The following is an 18,799-nucleotide window of genomic DNA, read 5'->3' on the forward strand; positions in this document are numbered from 1 at the left end:
TCTTCAGCACACTTGTGTGCAACATACAATCAGAGTGTAGAGGATGTTGGTTGGCAAATGGCATGGTAGTTCCACCTGGTGGTGGTGGTGGTTGGTTTTTTACATACTGTGAGGGAGCTGAAGAATTAATAGGAGTAGAGGAGGGAAGAAAGGGAGGATAAAGAGGGGAGTATGGAGGACCAAGCAGTTGAAGCTGTAGTGGTGGGACTGGGAGGTAGCTGGACGTTCTCCCTCTCTGCTGATGGGTCGTTTACTCCAGAGGCCAAATTGAAGTAAGTAGTCTGATACCTCCACTCATGTCTGGGGGCCTCTGAAAGTCTCCTGTGAAGCCTGCTCCAGCCAGTGGCTATGGAAAGCTGGATGCTACTCAGTTCTACCCTCTTCGATACAGCTTGCTTGGATGGTAAGCTCTCCAGGGCTTGAGCTGTGTGGTACTTATAATGCACCATGCTCACTTATGGTGCTGTAGAATGCCTCATCTAAACACAGAGCTGAACTAGTGTGGCTTGTTAGTTAAACAGGTGCAACTCCTATGTATAGACAGGCCTAAAGTAACTCACTGAATTGTCCTGAATGCTCTAGGGGAGAATGGATTCATTTCAGTATATAAAGTTTGCTTGCCTTTTACAGGCTCATCTTATGTTGTCTTTCCCCCTTAATGAGTACAACCTCTCAAATTGCTTTACTTCACTGATTCTGTAAGCTCACAAATGGCATAAACTGCGGAATTTTCTTTGTTCTGGGTACAGTTAGCCACAGCAGCTCCTCGCAGGGATGTGCTGTATTTTTTTTTTAAATAGTGGGTTACTTTACGTATATCATCCTCAGCAAGCTGTGTTGCTTTTTAAAGGGAAGTCTTATCTATTTAACAAGGTAAAGTAGGTCATTGTAGGTCTCTGGGAAGGCCAGTTTGTAAATAGCTTCCCCTTCAGAGTGATGTTACTCTGTTTTCCCTCTAATTACTGCCCTCCTGCTGTGCCGCTGGGTAGGAACTGAGACTGCATGTTGTGGGGACAAGATGGAGGCGCTCTGAGGTTGGCTTCATCCCAGTCCACTTCTTTCCATTTGATGCATTCTGAATGCCAGCACTGATTTCTCTTCTACAACCTAGCCTGGCTGGCTTGCCTACTTAGGATGCTTATGAGTCTCAGCGTGAAGTCCTTTTTTGGCATCTTTTCCGAATTGCTTTTTCCTTAATTTCTTTTAAGATCAGTCTCTAATGGAAAAGAACAGCATCGTGCCGTCTCTTAAGATGGATATTTCATTTCCAGTACTTCCCACCATATTTCTCTTAACATGTCTGTGTGTTTTCATTCCCTTTTTATAGCTCATACCTCTGCGCTCTCCACTTTCTCTTCCAGTGCTTTGTAATGTAATACATTGACCAGAACAAGCTGCAGTTAGAACTGACCTTACAAGCAATCTTCACATCCTTGATGCTCTCTTTGCTTCTCCATATTGTCTAGACAGGTTAAGAATGTGCATGGTTCTTTGGTATATAGGCAATTCAAGAATTCCTTCTCTTCATGTCCTTTGGTTCCTTGATTAATGTTGTTCTCAACATCTCAATTTTGTGCCATCTGAGTGCTCATATCTTCCCTCTTTTTACCCTCCCATTTTACTAGTTTAACCCCCTCCTCATACAATCATCTTCCTCCTGCAATTCAGTTTCATTCAGAGCAGATTGAACAAACATAAAAATGTTTTGTGTACATGCATTACATTATAGTAGCATAACATACAATCTTCTAGTTGATTGGAAAGGGTCAGCACTGAAGAAATGTCAGGATTTTAAATGTCACTGCTAGTCACAAAATAAAAATGTAGTCCAGTGCTTTCAGACACTATCTTCCAAAGTTCAGCTATGTTGCGACTGCTAAAATGGACAACCAGTGTTGATCAGCCAAAAGTCTTTTATGCACCGTCTATTGCATTTTTTTTCTGGTGTTATCAATATAACTTCCTAATAAAAGGATAATCATAGAATCATAGAATATCAGGGCTGGAAGAGACCTCAGGAGGTCATCTAGTCCAACCCCCTGCTCAAAGCAGGACCAATCCCCAATTTTTGCCCCAGGTCCCTAAATGGCCCCCTCAAGGATTGAACTCACAGCCCTGGGTTTAGCAGGCCAATGGTCAAATCACTGAGCTATCCCTCCCCCCACCACTAAGTGGCATTTCATATTCAGGAGTGTACTTATTTACTGACATCTGAGGTTGATTGTAACAACAAATGAGTCCTCGGTAAATTCACCAGCTACTCAAGCTTTACTTCCTTGGCCTTACCCTGCAGAACATCACAGTAGCAATAACATTGGTAGTAGTAGGGGTATCTTCATTATAAGACCCTATTATCAGATGTCTGTAAAATGTTCTGAAGGAGTTACCCTTAGATAGAAACTTCTTGTGACTCTTAGCTCAGAAGTGAACATTTTTGGTGGCTTTGTCAAATTTCTATCTAGCTGCTTTTGAAGGAATAGCTTTGAAAATTTCTTCTTTAGTCGTTTAGCTTTTCAAGTTTCTCCTTTGTGCTTAAATAACTGAAAAACTTAATTTTAAAACTTCAGTCTTTACATAGGTTTTGGCCAATGAGGGCCTTTTTGCCTTTACTGAAATTTGGCTTAGAAACGGCATATGGGTAGTCTTCGGATTTTTTTAGGCTATGTCGATACTACACACCTTTTAGCAACACAGCTGTGCCATTACAGCCGTACCACTAAAAGGTGCGCAGTGTAGTCACTCTTTGTCAGCAGGGGAGAGCTCTCATGCTGACAAAATAAATCCACCCCCACTGAGAGGTGGGAGCTTTGTCGGTGGGAGAGCTCTCCCGCTGACACAGCGCTGTTCGCACTGACGCTTTTTGTTGGTAAAACTTTTGTCGTTGGCGGGGGGGGGGGTGTTTTTCACATCCCCTGAATGACAGAAGTTTTACCGATGAAAGTGTGGTGTAGACAACGCCTCCTATACATGCACACACCCAGCTGTAGACTCTTGGGAAGGCAGCATGGTCTGGGAGGCAGAAGCACTGGGTTCTATTTCTGCCTCTGCCAGTGACCTGCTGGGTGATCTTGGACATGTTCCTTCACTTGTCTCCATCTGTAAAATGGGAGTAGTTCTGAAATCTCTTTGTAAAGTGCTTTGAGACCTGTGAATAGACTAAGCTAACCTAGGGCTAAGCTAAATAAGATTCTTGAACCTATTTAGATTGAATTGTCTTGGGACTTTACAACTCTTTACAGCCTTTTTTCATTGCCATGTTTACTGGAAAAGTCGTGGAGCACACCACGGTTAAGTATTCAACTTAAACACCCTGCACAGTGAGGGAAAAATTGTGGCTGCATTGGGAAAACATCTGATTACCTTTACCCCTCTAAAAATCCCCCAAAACAAAACCACCTTCTCTGAAACATCTGATCTGTTTTGGCTGAAACTTTCCAAATAAATTTACCCTGAGATAGACACCTAGCATAAAGAATTTCAACCCAATTGCTTAGTTTGGCAAACGCTTTATAAGCATCGGGACAGTAATGGAAAGGGTTAGGCAACCTTAGCTGTGTTGCCACTGGCTCCTATCATAATACTTAATAGAAATGTATTCAATTGTTTTTTCCTGATGTGACGTCTCAACCCAAACGTTACCAGTTTGCCACCTGTTAAGTTTACCCTGTGTCTCCTTCCATGCATTCTCCCAGCTGTACAACTAGGGCCGGAAGTTGGCCCACAAATAAATCAGCGAGGAGGTTCAGCCCATTAGAACTTAGTGCACCTGCGTTTAGCACAGTGCAGTTATATTGTACTGCACTAGGGCATCCAATCCACTGGCTCTTTGAGTTAATTCCTATGAAAGCTTTGCAGTCGTCATTTAAATCTTTAAGTGTTGCCTCATTTTTCCACCTGAGTACAGTCGTGGCTGTTCAGCGGCCTTTGGAGCAGACAACTAAAGTTAAGATGTTTTCTGTCATTGATTATCTAGGTGCCAATCTTTATGGCAGTGAGTCTCAAACTCACATTAGGGAGCAAGTGTGAAGAGTTTGCTTTATGGCCTATTTCTCTTCTATAAAGGATTGTTTTGGCACCCTAGAATCTCCTACTATAGAACTTGTGAGTGAAACCAGTTTCAGTTAAGGTGTTTACTTTTATATAGATTCTAGTATTAAATTAAATCAAAACGAGTGAATTATTCTATAAATAAAAATAAAATCAGTTTTCTTTTTTTATATTTAGCTGCAGTTTTTTCATTAGAACCCCAGAATGTGGCAGGATTCTCTTTAAAGGGGCATTTGACATCTGATATGCTAGGTCAGCTGTAAATTACAACTGTGGCCAAGATTTCCAAAAGAATGTAAGGGAGTGGGGCACCCCATATAGGTAGCTTTGAAAATTCAGCCTGTATCCTGTCCTGCTGATGTTTTGTGGGCCACTTACTGGTGGTGTATGTGAGTGTCGTAGGTAGCTATAGATCAATCTGGATGTTGCTCAACTGCAAGGAGGATACGTCCTTTGGGACTTGCCTTGATGGTGAAGAAGTAGGATGCAAATAATAAATTGGGTTGTTTAAAAGTACTTTAACTTGTGCTTATTTGTTAACGAAACAACTAATTTTCTCTTCCAGTGTGTCTAGTCTCAGTTTAAATACCCATGATTTTTCAAGGAAGTTACAGTATAAATGAATGCTAAAAGTGGAAGTCGGCTCCCAGAATCTCTCTCTGTATAGCTCTGTAAATGTGCATGGTGCTTTCAGAAATAAATTCAGTCCTTGCCCCAAGGAGTGCTTATATTGGAAGAACAAGAAATTGTGACAGCAGCCAGAGGAAGAGTCAGGGAAGGGGTAAGGGTTAAATCAAACAGAGATGGGAGTTGCATTGTGCTGCAATCAGAATTCTCAGCTCTGAATGTTTTGGGGGGCGGGGTGCCGCCCTTTTTTTTTTTTTGATTGGGATAGGACAGCAGCAAGTCAAATGTACAGAACATACATTGCCTTTAAAAACAAGGGCTGAGATGGAGACAGGCAGAGAGTTGGAGTTACAGTAGAGTACCCTTGTATGAAGTGGCTGTCTTGAAAATGGCCCAGTGTGATTATGGATTTCTCGAGTTACATTGAGTAAGACGGTTTCAATTAGCTTGTTCAGTGTGGAAACTTCTAAAGGAGAGCTCCAACTCATCCATAAACCCAAGTGCTGTGTTTCGTGGCTGTATTACGCCTGGAGCTAGAGTTAAGTCAGTTTTTTTCCACCAGGCCATCTGTCAGCTTACTTAGGAGATAAGCACAGCCAAATGCTGCACGCTGAGTAGCCAATGGAATCCTTTCGATTTCTGCACAGACAGAAAGCCTGTTTATTTTGAAAGCCGATTTTTACTGTCAATGCTGTTGTCCCCCAAAACGAAATTTGTTCCAAAGAGCCGTGATCCCTTGCCCTAGGTGGCTGTTTTGATCACCCCTACTCCAGACAATGTGTGGACTCCGCACTTGGAACACAGACAACATTAGACACTCCAGATGCTGAGCACTAAAGCAGCTTATGGTAATTATCACAAAATTAAAGATAATCTCTTGCTCTGGAATTCGGACAATGTGCAGAAAGATTAACTCCTGTGGAATACAAAGCTGTAGCAGAAGGGGCCTTAGCCTTTACCTTCCTACAGTCAGCATAGAAAACATAGCCTCTCTGGCTCAAATCCTGCTCTGTTACACTGTGCACCTCCATTGATTTCAACAAGGCTATGCTGGTGTAACTGGGAACAGAATCTGGCCCTTTGAATCATGCCTTTGAGTAGATGGCGTGTTTGTTGGCATTGAGAAGAGGGGCCTTGTCCTGAGGAACTTACAATCTGGATAGGCAGCACAGGCACACAGGAGACCATGTTGTGACCTAGAATGGTTGTGAAAGGATTTTCTGTCTGCTCATCGTCCTAGCGGAGGTTAGTCCTGTGAGCTCTGAAGTGAGAGTGAGCGATACGATTTATGCAAAGAACAGTATTGGTTACTGAAGAAAGTGCAGTGGAATGGAATCCAGGGCCCTTCTGCTCATCCTTCCTACTGGTCATTTACCTGTTGCACTTGGGGGAGTTTTTTAAAAAATAAATGAATAAGATATTTGGTTCTGTTTGCCTAGGGCAATCTACCTACGGCTGGTTCAGCTCTAGCTGTGCTAGCAACATCGGGAGCCCGGGGGTGGTCAGCCTGCCATCACCATTCAAAGCATCAGCTTGCCTAGACCTGCTCCGTGGAAGCCGCTGTAGGCCTGTTGATGCCAGGTCTCCTCATATTTTTAACACAGGATCTGGGCCATAGATGCAGTGGTAAACTTTTATATTTAAATATTCCTAGTGAAAACCAAGCCACTGAGATCATCTTCCAGCATGTGTTCAGAAAGGGCCCAGCCCCAGGTGGCCAGTAGGAAGCGCTCTTCTTTCTGTTTGTTTCCTGAAATATAACCAAAGGGAGCCCTTGTCATAGGACCCTGTAGGTGCATTGTTGTGGGGTCAGCACGGTATTAGGATGTTCCTGCTAATCTCAAATTCTTGTTAATACTAATTTTGAACCAGATCTTGTAGTACTGCCACTTGGTTGAAAATCTCTGAGCTCTTCAAGAAGGGTGGGTATGGCACATCCCAGCTTACTGACAGCATCCCCTCTTTTTCTGAAGAGCTTTCGGGTCAAGTTGCGTTAGTTCCCATAACGTCTGATGGAATGGGAAAGTCTGATCAGCAGCGCTGGCTCCCTTGGCCTGCACTGCTCCATGCTGGCATGTCATGAGTCCTAAAGAATTGGACAGAAACATCCTCTTGCTCCTCCTGCCTTGCTGAAACAGCTACTCCCTTAGACTTTAGGAAATCTGCATTTAGGCCATGAGCAGGAGCTGCATCAGTTACATGTCTGTCTGGTGGTTCAAGGGCAGGTTAAGTGGGAAGGGGTGGCTGCAGGTATGGAGCCTTTGTTCTGTGCAGAATGAATTTCAGTGTTCTGCTTTGCAGCATGAAATCCTTCATTTAGAAGGATTAAGGATTGTTCAATAGTCTGCTGATCCTATCGTTCCTGTAAACCTGGAAGCATGTACAAGGCCTGTGTCTCTCTCAAACCAGGTAACTGAAAGTAGGTAACGCTAGTTAAGCAGCCTCACAGTGAAATCCATTATTTCTTTTTAAAAAGGGCTTTTCCCTCCCATTTAGCACATTGGCTCTTCCAGCAGAACTCTCTATTTAAGGAGATGATTACTTAACTTGCAAGCCTTTAGGGCAGCTCTGCAGGGGTGTGCTGTATTGCTGAAAGGGCTCCTCTGTGAGCAGCTCTTGATGCTTGAAGTCATCCAGGGTCAGCTTCATGAAAGCCAGAATTCTCCAGAATTAGGGGCGGTTGAGCTGTTGATATGTGCACATAACTGCTTGGGTTTTTTTGTTTTTTGGGGTTTTTTTCCTTTGAATGAAAATTTAGTAGCGCTGCATTAGCCCATTGCAAAGGCCCCTTGTTCTGTTAGCGTGCTCTGGTTCAGACAGCAAAGGGGGCTGTTCTCATTTAGAAACGTGCATGGCTCACTCTGCAAAGTTTGACTACAGATAAGGTGGGAAAAGGATGGGCTTGTGTTAAGGTGCTAGTGGGACATGCTCAGACTTTGCCTTTCTGTGTGACCTTAGGCAAGTCATTTAATCTGTGCCTCAGTTCCTTGTCTGTAAAATGGGAATAATACTTCCTTCTTCACCAGGGTGCTGTGAAAGCTAATACATTAGTGTGCTTGGGGTTCTTTAAGTAGATCTGGGGCTCAATTCAGACCAGTCTTTCCTCTTGTTGAGCATCTAGAAGAGAGCATCATAAAAGCCTCTTTGGGCTTTAATTAAATAATTATTCAGCATAGCACAGTCCCATTACTAGAGGAGCAGCAAGAAGTAGGGGAAAGTTATGTCAATGTAACACCTTTAGAGTAAAAACCCCACCGACAGCTAGGAAAGAAGACATGGGCAACCTATGAGCTTCTAAAAGCCAAGTTGTCCAGGCTTGTTCTTTAACTTGGGACCCCTGCACTTGCAGAAATGAAAGCTGGGCAAAACTTACTGCCTTGTTTCTTCTGACTATTTGCTTGATTGATCAGCTGTTGGGATAAATGCACCTGCTAAGAGCCTGTGACCATCCTCCTACTGACCTACTGTTCTTCTCTCCTCAGGTCTGGCACTGAAGAAGACTGCCCTCACTGAGGTGAGTTGCATACAACTGTTTAAAACCTTTTGCAGAGGGGGAGAGAGAACCCAAATAGAACTTCTATGGCGCACAGTTGAAACGGAGGAATGTGCAAGGTGGGAGAGTCATGGTTTTTTAAGTAAATCTTGGTGTTGGTGAAGGTGCCAGGTTGGCAGCCTATGAGAATGAGGTCCTCTATCTTCCTACAGAATGGTTGGCAGCAGGGCAAGGTATTGGGGGGTGGGGTGTTTTTGACCTATAGTGATCACATCTGGGGAGGGTATTTTTCATGATCCATTCAGCCCTTCTGTCTGCTGACTGCTAGTGGTAGGGCAAATTATGGTGATGGGTTTTGTTACGTTGATATGACCATTTGGAACTGGACTGAGACCCACCAACTAATCTATGTAATATTCAGGGATTCTCATTCTGAAGGCTAGAATGTCTGAGTCACGTGGAGCAATGGAAACTGCTACAAGCATGGCTGAGAATTCTTTTTATTGAGTGTCACCAGGTTGACTCATCACTGGGATTTGTTACTGATCAGTTTAAGTTCTCAGCTATTTCGACTCTACAAGTTACACCTGTGTGAAAGCATGGGCTTTTAGCTAAAGTAAGCCACTTTTCGCAACATGTATCTGTACCAAGCCAAGAATCCTAGACCATTGTAATGACAGCAGAATCTCAACCCATCACCGCCCTTACTCTACAGACAATTTTCCTGCAACAATTTCATTGGTTGTATGTCGGAAAGTGCACAGATGGATTTCTGGGCCCAACTGCTACAGTTCAGCAGGTTCAATCACTGGGATTCACAGTCTATTAGTGTCCAATTTTTAACTTCTTGGATATTTTTGGCTTTTTTTACAACATGACTTTGATAGCACAGGCTTTCAGCCTGTGTGTGTGTGTGTGTGTGTGAGAGAGAGAGAGCGTGCGTGCACTGAAGTGGGCCATCTCACCATTGCTCTCCACTGGGCTGAGCTAGGACTTGAGATCCAAATTCGATTCCTGCCTCTGCCACAACCTTTCTGTATGACCCTGGACAAGTCACTTAATCTATTTCCTAACTGTCCAATGGGGATGAAACATTCCTACATCTCAGGGGTTTTGAGAAGATCGTCTTAAGGATTTTATTACTACAGTGACGAAAGCCATGTAAGCACTTGGCTACCAATGCAGGCCCAAAATCAAATCCCTGGCCTTCTGGTCAAAGCTCTGTAACCCTTCACCAGTCCTGAGCAACTCGGGCACCTACAGTCTAACACAACAAATGTATCTACTGAAACTGGCCCCCATCTAAGTATTTGAACCTCAGCAAAGCACATTTTGTCTGTCTTAGAATAGAGATCCCAATAAATTGAGCTTCATTAAGCAGCATGCAAGTCTCAATCAGAAACGGGGAAAGCTGCTGCTAAGATTCCTAGAGCTGAGACTAAACTTGAGAGCCTGATTTTCAGACCCCATCCTCCAGCTAGTCGATGGGAGCTGCAGGTGCTCACCTGAAAATCGGGCCTTTAAATATTTGCTCAGTTCGCTACTTTAGTTACCAGATTTCTAGTCAATGCTACGCATTGTAGCTGCCAATCCCTCCCTCTCTCTGCTGCTGTGCTTGTGTGGGTCAGTTTTTGGCATTGGTTTTAGAATCTGAGTAAGCTCTTGGCTCTGGTTAGTGTTTCCACTGAGAATGAAGCACAGATAAGAGCAAAAACTTTGTATACTCATGGATTTAACAGCCTGTGATGAATATAAGCTATGCAAATATAGCATCTCTTCCAATCCCCCTCCCCGCCCCCTCTCCGCAAGCTACTCACCTACCACTTGTCTCTGTACCTTTCAACAATCCCACTGCTCTTGGTACACCTCTGAATGCTGCCACTGAGTGTATGCGTCTCATCAACTCTTTGAAATCTCACCTTAAAATTCATCTAACTCTTGTTTATGCTTGAATTTTTCTCCCTTTGCTAACTGTTAAGTAATACTGTGCAGATTTAGTGGTTGTAGAGTTAAAACAAATATTAGAAAAGCTGCTATAAATGTCTTGGGCGAGGTGGGTTATTGTGGGTGCATCTCCCCAATGCTCCATTGATTGGCTTCTAGGTGCAATTTGTAAAGTCCTGAATGTGCATCAGTGTGGTCAGGTGGGTAGAGCACTGGACAGACTTAGAAGACCTGGGTTCTAAATTCCTGATGCTGCTACTAGCCTGCTGGAAGACCTTGGGCAAGTCCCTTCCCCTCCCCGTGCCTCAGTGTCCATTTGTAAAATGGGGATAATGATGCTGACCTCTTTTGTAAAGTGCTTTTAGATCTGATGAAAAGCACTATGTAGAAGCTAGATGTTACTAAGCACAGTAGAAGAGATGATTATTAATTACATAGGGGGTGGATCCCAGGGAACACCCCTCTGTCACTCATTAGCTAGGATAAGGTTACAGTTTGCTAAGTCGCTCTCGTTTTCTGGAGTTAAACGCCACAGTTGGCAGCAGGGAGGATCCCCTGTGCCAGCCCCTGATCTCTAGGACAGTGTTCAGCCAATTTTTGTTTGGTCCAGCTGTGTCAGACTTTGAGTAATAAGGTTTGGTGCGGGGGGGGGGGGGCGGTCATTGTTTGTAGGCACCCAGATGCTGTGATGGGCCCTCCATTTAAATGTCTAACAATTATAATTTTCTATAAAGAGATGGCTCTGGGAGTATGTTAGCAATTCTCACACCTCCAAAATCAGCACCTAGTGGGAAATTAAACTTCTGGACAGGCTAACTCCTTATTTCATTGCACAAATAAAGATCCAGTCCTCTCTAGGACAGGAAATGCTCTGTTATGGTTAGAACAAGGGCCTGGGCGTTGAGCCCCTGCCCTCTATCCCCAACTCTTACTTGCTATGTGACTTCAGTCACGTAACCTGTCTGTGCCACTGTTGGTCAGTGTGTAAAATGGGGTTAATTACCCACAGCATGGGGTGGGATTGCAACAGTTTTAATTCATGTTTTGTAGTGAGTTTTGAGGTCATTGGGTGGAAGATGAAAAATGTAACATTAACTACATGTGTGGATTAATGGTAGTCAGAATGGCTGGAGTCTGCTGTAGAAATGTCCAAGACTACACAGATCTTTATAGAAAGAAATAAAGGCATCCAGTTGGTCCTGTCCAGAAGGCTCTCTAGCAGCTTGGGTAATTGGAAGGAAATATTGCAATACTTTGCTGCAGTCTGAATAGATTCACTCCCTTTGTGTAAACTTCAGTGTTGATAAATTGTCAAGTGCTGCAGCATAGACCAATACCACTGATGCGGTGTTCCTCCAGGAGAGACTGCCTTGGGTCATTACAAATTGTGCCTAGATGAGTCCTGTCTAAAGCCATGGCCAGCTGTTAATGGTGTCACAGAAGCAGAATGCTCAAGCTCCCTCCAGATGTACATGGTGAGTCCACTGAAAGTTGTTGGCGCCTGTGACGCTTCTCCACCGCCGTAGGTAGTGGGCAACTGCAGAGTCATTCAAGCAGCACGCCAAGGCAGAGATGTGTTTAGGTGGGTGGGACTGCAGAGAAACACTGCCTTGAGCTTTACAATGTGCAGTTGGCTTGATGTGTAGAGCTCTGCTGCTGATCCTGGAAGGAGCAAATGGAGGAAAGAGACGGGACAGAAGGGCTATCGTTTTAGTGTTGGCGCTCAGACCGCACTTTACGCACCTTTGCTACGTTTCTGGAGGAAACTGCTACAATTACAACAATTCACCTGGCTTGGTGAATCAGTCGTTCATAAACAGCAGCTTGCTTAAGTGAAGTGTCTCCCCATGAACACAACACTGGTGATTCATTATCCACTCTGCTTGCTGACTTTCAGATGGAGTATAAGGGGTTGGCTTTGAGCTCTAAAGCCCAAATGGCCTGGTACATCGGAGTGGGGTGTTTAAAGACTGATCTGTGTGTCTAGTATTTGATTCACATCCCCACAGTGCCCACAAACATGAATGCAGTTCTACTCCCATTACCCTGTGAGGTGGGGAAGTATCGCCAGTTTTCAAATGGGGAACTGAGGTACTGAAATTAAGTAACTAATTGTTTTGGGGGAGTTCGCTGGCCTTCATTAGACAGGAGGTCAGAGGATCATGATGGTACCTTCTGACTTTTACACAGGGAGTCTGATGGAGTTGGGAAACAAACGTAGATCTGAGTCCCAATCCAGTGTCCTAACCCAAGACCATCCTTCCTCCCAGTATGTCAAGATCCACAGTCCTGTGTGTGATAAACTCGCTGGCTATCAACTCACCTCTCATCCTGAGGGATGTATAATTTAGTGTTTCAAGCTTGCTGGTGCCAGATACATCTGTATGCACTCTGCAGATCTTTACACAGGAATAAATGCAGACCATTGCATTCCTTATAACCACAGCACCTTAGTCCTGACTGCACCACTGTGCCTCTTTTCTTCCTTCCGCTAGCGTAGCTTTTCTTCACCACTCTGACCTGGAAACTTCTCTTTGCCAGGCCCCATCATTATCAGGACAGCCTGGAGTTGGCCAAGGAAAGAAGATAGGTCATCGAGGAGTTGATGCTTCTGGCGAAACTACCTACAAAAAGGTTCCGTCTCTTGATTGATTTCTGGAGGGTAGTGGCCACGCATACAAATGGGAGGTTGAAAATAGAATAGCGACCAAGTGTGTATGAACAGGTCATTCAAACTGTAAGAAACAAAGGGGGAATACAGGTGTGCGATTGGCTAACCAATTTGATTAAATTTCTCTGCAGTGTACTGTGCTTACCTTACACGCTACAAGCATTTCACAACTGTCATTCTATAGAAACCTGAGGCACTCTATAGTGGTGTTCTCTTACAAAGCAGCCAATATCTGAGACCTCCCACAAGGCATCAGCATGATCAGAGCATCAAGGATACCTATATTTGGGGGCCATTGCTGTAACTTAACGGTGAATGTGCATTGACTGCTCTCTTCCTTCTGCTAGACCACTTCGACCACTCTGAAGGGGGCCATCCAGCTGGGGATTGGTTACACAGTGGGGAACCTGAGCTCCAAGCCAGAGAGAGACGTCCTGATGCAGGATTTTTACGTGGTGGAGAGCATTTTCTTTCCCAGGTAAGAGGACAAGTGAAACAAAATGCAGGGGCTGGCTGTTTCCTTTCATCATGCTGATTTAAAGGGGCTTCATTCTAAGCAGAAAGGTGGGCCCTCAGAATTTCAAGTGTGCACCTATTTCTTACCGGCATATTATTGGAAGCATTAGAATCCATGGTGCTGCAGCTCAAGAGATGGGGTTAGATTTACTATGGGCTGTGATATATCTGCTTACTGGGCTTCTTAGCCTTAAAGCTTTTGTTGCCTTTATAATTGTAGTCCTTTTTAACCTACCTATGTGGAATTTTCACCTCCAGATGTTACATTATCTTTGTACTGAGACTGAGGAAACCCCCCAGCCAACAATATTCATTGGACCACTTCAGCTTTTGCATGGCTGAGCTGTTAATGTGCAGGGCTTACAGAAACTAGAGTCTGTATGTATATACGTCTAGCCTTGCAAACTTCTATTTGCTCTTCCCAAGGAGTGAGTTTCCTTGCCAGGTGGTTAAAATATTAGATCTTTTTATTAGTGTCCTGAGGAGGTCAGGCAAGATCTTTGTGCCTAGGCTGGTGGCTTCTTGGAATGCCTTTTTGCAAAGCTCAGTTTTTCCTTTTTTTCGTATCTATCAACTGGCTGGGTGTAAATGTGCAAATATGCGAGGCATTAATGTGAAATAACATGCCTGCTCTTTTTGTATCCTTTCCATGCAGTGAAGGAAGTAACCTCACTCCAGCTCACCATTACCCTGACTTCAGGTTCAAAACCTATGCACCCGTGGCTTTTCGGTACTTCCGGGAGCTCTTTGGGATTCGTCCAGATGATTATTTGGTATGTATGGAGTTCTTTATTTCTCTGTGGTTAGTACTAGGTATGAATGGGCTTGGATAGAACTGCTTTACTTGAAGCCTCAGCAAAACTGAAGATGGGGAAACGCCATACCACAGACTGATATGTGACCAGTCAGCTGCACAGGATTAGGGGGTTTCCTTGGATTTTTGTTAAATTCAGTCTCCAGCTAATAGCTGGGGGAAACTGAGGCATGGAGTCAAGTGATAGGGTCAGTATCACAGGGGGAGTTGAGGTCAAATTTGAGGAGAGAACACAAAGAAAGCCAAACATCTCCCACCTAATATTTGGTAGCTGGAGACTGAGGTACAGTACTGGGATTAGAGAGAATCTCTGATCCTGTACATTAAGCAGATCCCAAATGTGAGGCAGTGTGTGGTGATGCTTCCTTTCTTGTACAGTCTGTGAGAGAGACCAGCTGGAAGAGTGGGTCTGAGAGGCTTCTGGTGTTTCTGCTTCAGTTTGCCAAGTCCATTCCCAGCAAATTAGGTCTGTTGGGGCACCCTCTGTTAAAGGAAGAATGGAATAATCTACTGTCATGGAGTCTTTTAAAGTGTATTTGGTTAAAATGATATGGTGGGGTTCTGTGTCTCACTGACAATGCAACAAATTTACTCTGTCTACAAGAAAAAAAGACAAGTATTCTAAACTCCCTTGGAACCTCAGGGAAGATGTTTGCTGCCTCATGCATCATCCCCAGTAATAAAGATTGAACAATCTGAGAGTTAACACTTGGTAAGGTGAAAATCAGAATAGACTCCAGCTTGCTCTCCTAGAGCTGAAATGGCTTGTCAGGGCTAACCAGTGTTCTCCCGTAAGATCGCTGATTGGCTTTGGAACAGACTGAGGCCGCGTCTGCACGTGGGTGCTGGAGGGGCACAGCTGTGGGGGTGCTGTAGCACCATAGTGTAGCTGCCTCCCACTGTGAGAAAGGGGTTTTCCCATCACTGTAGTTAATTCACCTCTCCGGGAGGGGTAGCTAGGGGGTAGGAGAATTCTTCCATCTACCTAATCGTGCCCGCACTAGGGGATAGGTCGGCATAACTGCAATGTCCTTTGTGAACTTTTCCTACCCCTGAGCAACGTCAGTTTAAAACTGAAGTGTAGGTCAGGCCTCAGTTAAAGTTGACTCCTGTGTGTAAGTGGTTGCACCTCATCTTGCTGATAGCGAGGCAGGAGTTTGTTGGAGGTAGGAGCAGATCGTCTTAAGAAGGTGCCATTTTTATGTAACCGCTTTGCCCGTATCTGCAGTTAGTCAGAAATGAGGACTGAAAACATACCAACAGAAATGAGCCTGTATGATGGGGCTGCTTGACAACAACAGAAATCCCCATCTGTGCCATCTGGGATAATGCCTACTGATTTGATAGTGGTTACAAACTTGGGGGAGGGAGAGATCCTGCCTGAATTCCAAAGGTGTCAGATCTGATTTGCAGCCACTGCTTCCCCTTTCTCTGGCCCACTATGGCAGTGAATGCCTTTTAATTATGCATGAGATAATTAAGTTAATAAAGTCTTGGATAGTTAATCCATGCAGTGCTGTAAGCTGTTTTCAGCATGTAATGATAGCATTTAATTTATTGCTCTGATTATGTCCCCTCTGCCTTACCTTCTTCAAATATCGGCTCCTACATAATGTTGCCCTAACCCCTTTTGTCTGACATATGCAAATGTTTTTGGACATTTGCATTTGTATCCACACAACACCTCTGCCTCCCTGCTCTGGGAACTTGCTGTTCAGATTTCTAGTCCCTGCTCTGTGCTCCAGGATTGGGTTCTGAATACAGGGAAGCATAATTACCACATGCCTACTGATATGCGAGTTTTCTGGGGGTGGTTTCCCACCTCTTTTAGTTGCTGCACTGAGGGTGTGAGGGACGCCTCTGCAAACCATGTATCTCTAATGTTTGAGCACATGGGAGAGCTCTAGTCTTGGGAACAGGCAGTGCATTTTGTTCCTCTCTGGAACTGAGACATGCAGAACGCTGAACAAGCTGGCTTGTCTCTTTAAATCTGATCTTTCTGTCTGCGCGCACCCGAACACACTGAGGGAAAGAACCTTATGTGGTGGTGGTACAGGGCACAAAACATAAAAAGATTTTATGTTATGCAGCCTGGGTGTTACTGAGGGCAGGCAGATTAGCTTGACTCTGTGAGCAGTCAGGGCACTCTGGACTGTAGTATATGCATCTCTTTGTAAGCTGTCTTCCACCCAATCCACTGTGAGATTAACTCCAGTTTAAGGTTCACAATTTCTGTACTGCTTAATATCCCAGACCTCTTGGTCTAGATTCCATGGGGTGGTGCCTTAGGAATGCCTTGTAGATGTAGTATTCTGATCCTAGTTTATCATGTGGTGTATGAATGACATCTTATTTTTTTCTTTCACTCCTAGTATTCATTATGTAACGAGCCTCTGATCGAGCTGTCGAATCCTGGTGCCAGCGGCTCCCTCTTCTATGTCACCAGTGATGACGAGTTCATCATAAAAACTGTGATGCACAAGGAAGCGGAATTCTTACAGAAACTTCTCCCTGGCTACTACATGGTGGGTATCAGGACATTGGTTTGTGGGAGAAATGTACAGCTTGCCTGTCCACAGCACCACAAAGGGTGGTGTTTTGGTAACCTAGCAGGGCTTCCTTTGCCCGCCTGCCCAGCACACATGACAAAATGAACAGCCTATTGTGAAGCCTGATGTGGAAACAAAATTCAACCCACTTAAAACCTGGAGATAGCTGAGCAATGTCCTGACAAGTGTTTGCACCCTCCTCCAGCTTTACTGCTATTGTATCCCAGGATAGCAGATTATCATGCCTTAACTGTTGGAGGCCTTAAGGAATGAAACTTTCTCCTCCCCTTTGTCTCCTATCAGATGTTCTTAGGTTTGTGAAGGCAGCTGTGTGGCAGAGTGGGTGTGTTTATTGCCCTGCTATTGTGTAGCACCCAAGCATGTTTGTTTCTGGAGTACCCATCCCTACTATTTCCTGAATTTCCCTTGTGTGTGCGCCGCTTAATAGTGATCTGCTCAGCAATCTATTATCTTGGGTCCCTGCCATCGAAAGGCCCTGGTACCAGTCTGTCAGCTGAAGCCTTTGCCTGTATCAGCCCATGGCTGCAGCTTGGTATTTTCTAACCTACCCCAGACTGTGGGCTGCTCTACAGTGCAGCAGCATGGTGGGTTAGCATGGCAGTGCACTGGGGCTCAGCAGAGGCTTTCCAGGAGGAGAAAATAAGAACCAGAACAGGAGCCCACTGTAGCAGGGAAGGTGGGTCCCCCCAGTGGCAGGAAGTGTCTCCTCCTACACAAAAATGCATCTTAGGGTCCAATTCCAGATAAAAAACTGTGTTCAAAGAACCTGAAGCCTGCAAAGGGGAAGCACTGTGCTATGGAAATGCCAGAGCTAAGGTTACCTACACAACCTTCACTCTGCCCTTTGTACGTGTGCATCGTACTAGTCTTTAATTACCTGATGAGCTGTTTTTCCTCACGTCCCTGCCTCACTCAGAGCACTGGTCTGGGACTGGAGAGATCTGAATTCTATTTCTGGCTATCGCACTGGCTTGCCGGGTGAGCTTGGCCAAGCCATTTCTGCTCCCAGTGCTTCAGTTTCCCCTTGTGTAAAAAGGATGTGATGATACTTACCTCCCTTTGTAAAGTGGTTTGAGAGTTACTGAAGAAAGGAGCTGGATAAGAGCTAGGAATTATTATTCAGAAGCACTTCAGGCACCTAGGCTCCAGAGTGTAACTGAAAGTCAGTGGCTCACTTTTGAAAATGGGATTTAAACAGCTACATCACTTAAGAGCTTTTGAAAATTTTACTCCCTGTAGGGAGTAAAACGTGCTAGGCAAGGCTCCTAGGATTAGGACATCTCAAATGAAAGTAGTAACTAGACTCTTCTTGTCCCAGGAGCTTTAGATGGTTGGATAATAAAAATAATTATAGAGGATCAAACACGACTTCTCGCCCTGTTGTAAAGCGCTTGTGCTGTTGTCCGATATGTTGTAAAGGTTACACTATGCTAATTGCTACGAGGGTCTCCCTGCTGCTGTCAGAAACTCCTCTGAGGTGTAAAATGACCTGAGACAGACAAGACACCGGGACGGTTGGTGCCGAGTTGCTCTAACTCTGGAAAGTGGAGTTCTGCTTTCAGCTGCTGGCTGGCAGTGGTGGCTTTGTGTACGGCACTACATCGACTGATATGCTCATAAAGAAAACTCACTCATGGGTCTAGTTAGAAAAGATGAGATGAAGGGCATTAAATTTTCATACACTTGCTGTGCTTCTGCTTTCCTTTGTTTTGAAATCTGGCAGGTTCATCTCTTCTCTCATATAGCATGCATAGCTCTTTTTGTTTCCTTTTAAAAGCCTCCCAGCGCTGAACAAGCAAGCTGCGTTTGTGATATCGTTCCTAATAACATGATTGCCTAAAATGGGCCTGACGTTGGGGTGGGTTAACTGATCTCTCTGGCAGACTGTTTTATAAATTGACTTTGTTAAAGGTAAGCTGAGATGATAGTATATCCTTCTGGAGAGGCTTCATAGAGATGTTGTAATAAATGTTATGCCATTGGTTTGTTCTGAGCTAGGGAACAGTTCATAGTTGTAAGGTGTCCAATTGGATGAGGATATCTGATATTTTAAAACTTTAAATTGCCACTAACTAGTTGGGGGGTTTTTTGGGGGTGGGGGGTATGATTAGGTTTCC

At 44.4% G+C, this 18,799-nt stretch overlaps 1 protein-coding gene across 2 annotated transcripts in view; it reads left to right on the plus strand.

The window, feature by feature from the left end:
* Positions 1-18,799, plus strand: part of PIP5K1C (phosphatidylinositol-4-phosphate 5-kinase type 1 gamma) — a 74,240-nt gene that overhangs the window by 33,178 nt on the left and 22,263 nt on the right. For both annotated transcript variants that reach the window (XR_013348725.1, XM_077841798.1), the window contains exons 2-6: positions 8,157-8,188; positions 12,653-12,745; positions 13,130-13,260; positions 13,954-14,071; positions 16,485-16,637. Coding sequence is in view for 1 of the 2 variants with exons in the window: in XM_077841798.1 (XP_077697924.1) it covers positions 8,157-8,188; positions 12,653-12,745; positions 13,130-13,260; positions 13,954-14,071; positions 16,485-16,637 (527 nt within the window). In the remaining variant the exon portion in view is untranslated. The remainder of the gene's footprint in view (positions 1-8,156; positions 8,189-12,652; positions 12,746-13,129; positions 13,261-13,953; positions 14,072-16,484; positions 16,638-18,799) is intronic.

The sequence above is a fragment of the Eretmochelys imbricata genome, chromosome 25 (assembly GCF_965152235.1).
Source record: "Eretmochelys imbricata isolate rEreImb1 chromosome 25, rEreImb1.hap1, whole genome shotgun sequence".
Classification (NCBI taxonomy): domain Eukaryota; kingdom Metazoa; phylum Chordata; order Testudines; family Cheloniidae; genus Eretmochelys; species Eretmochelys imbricata.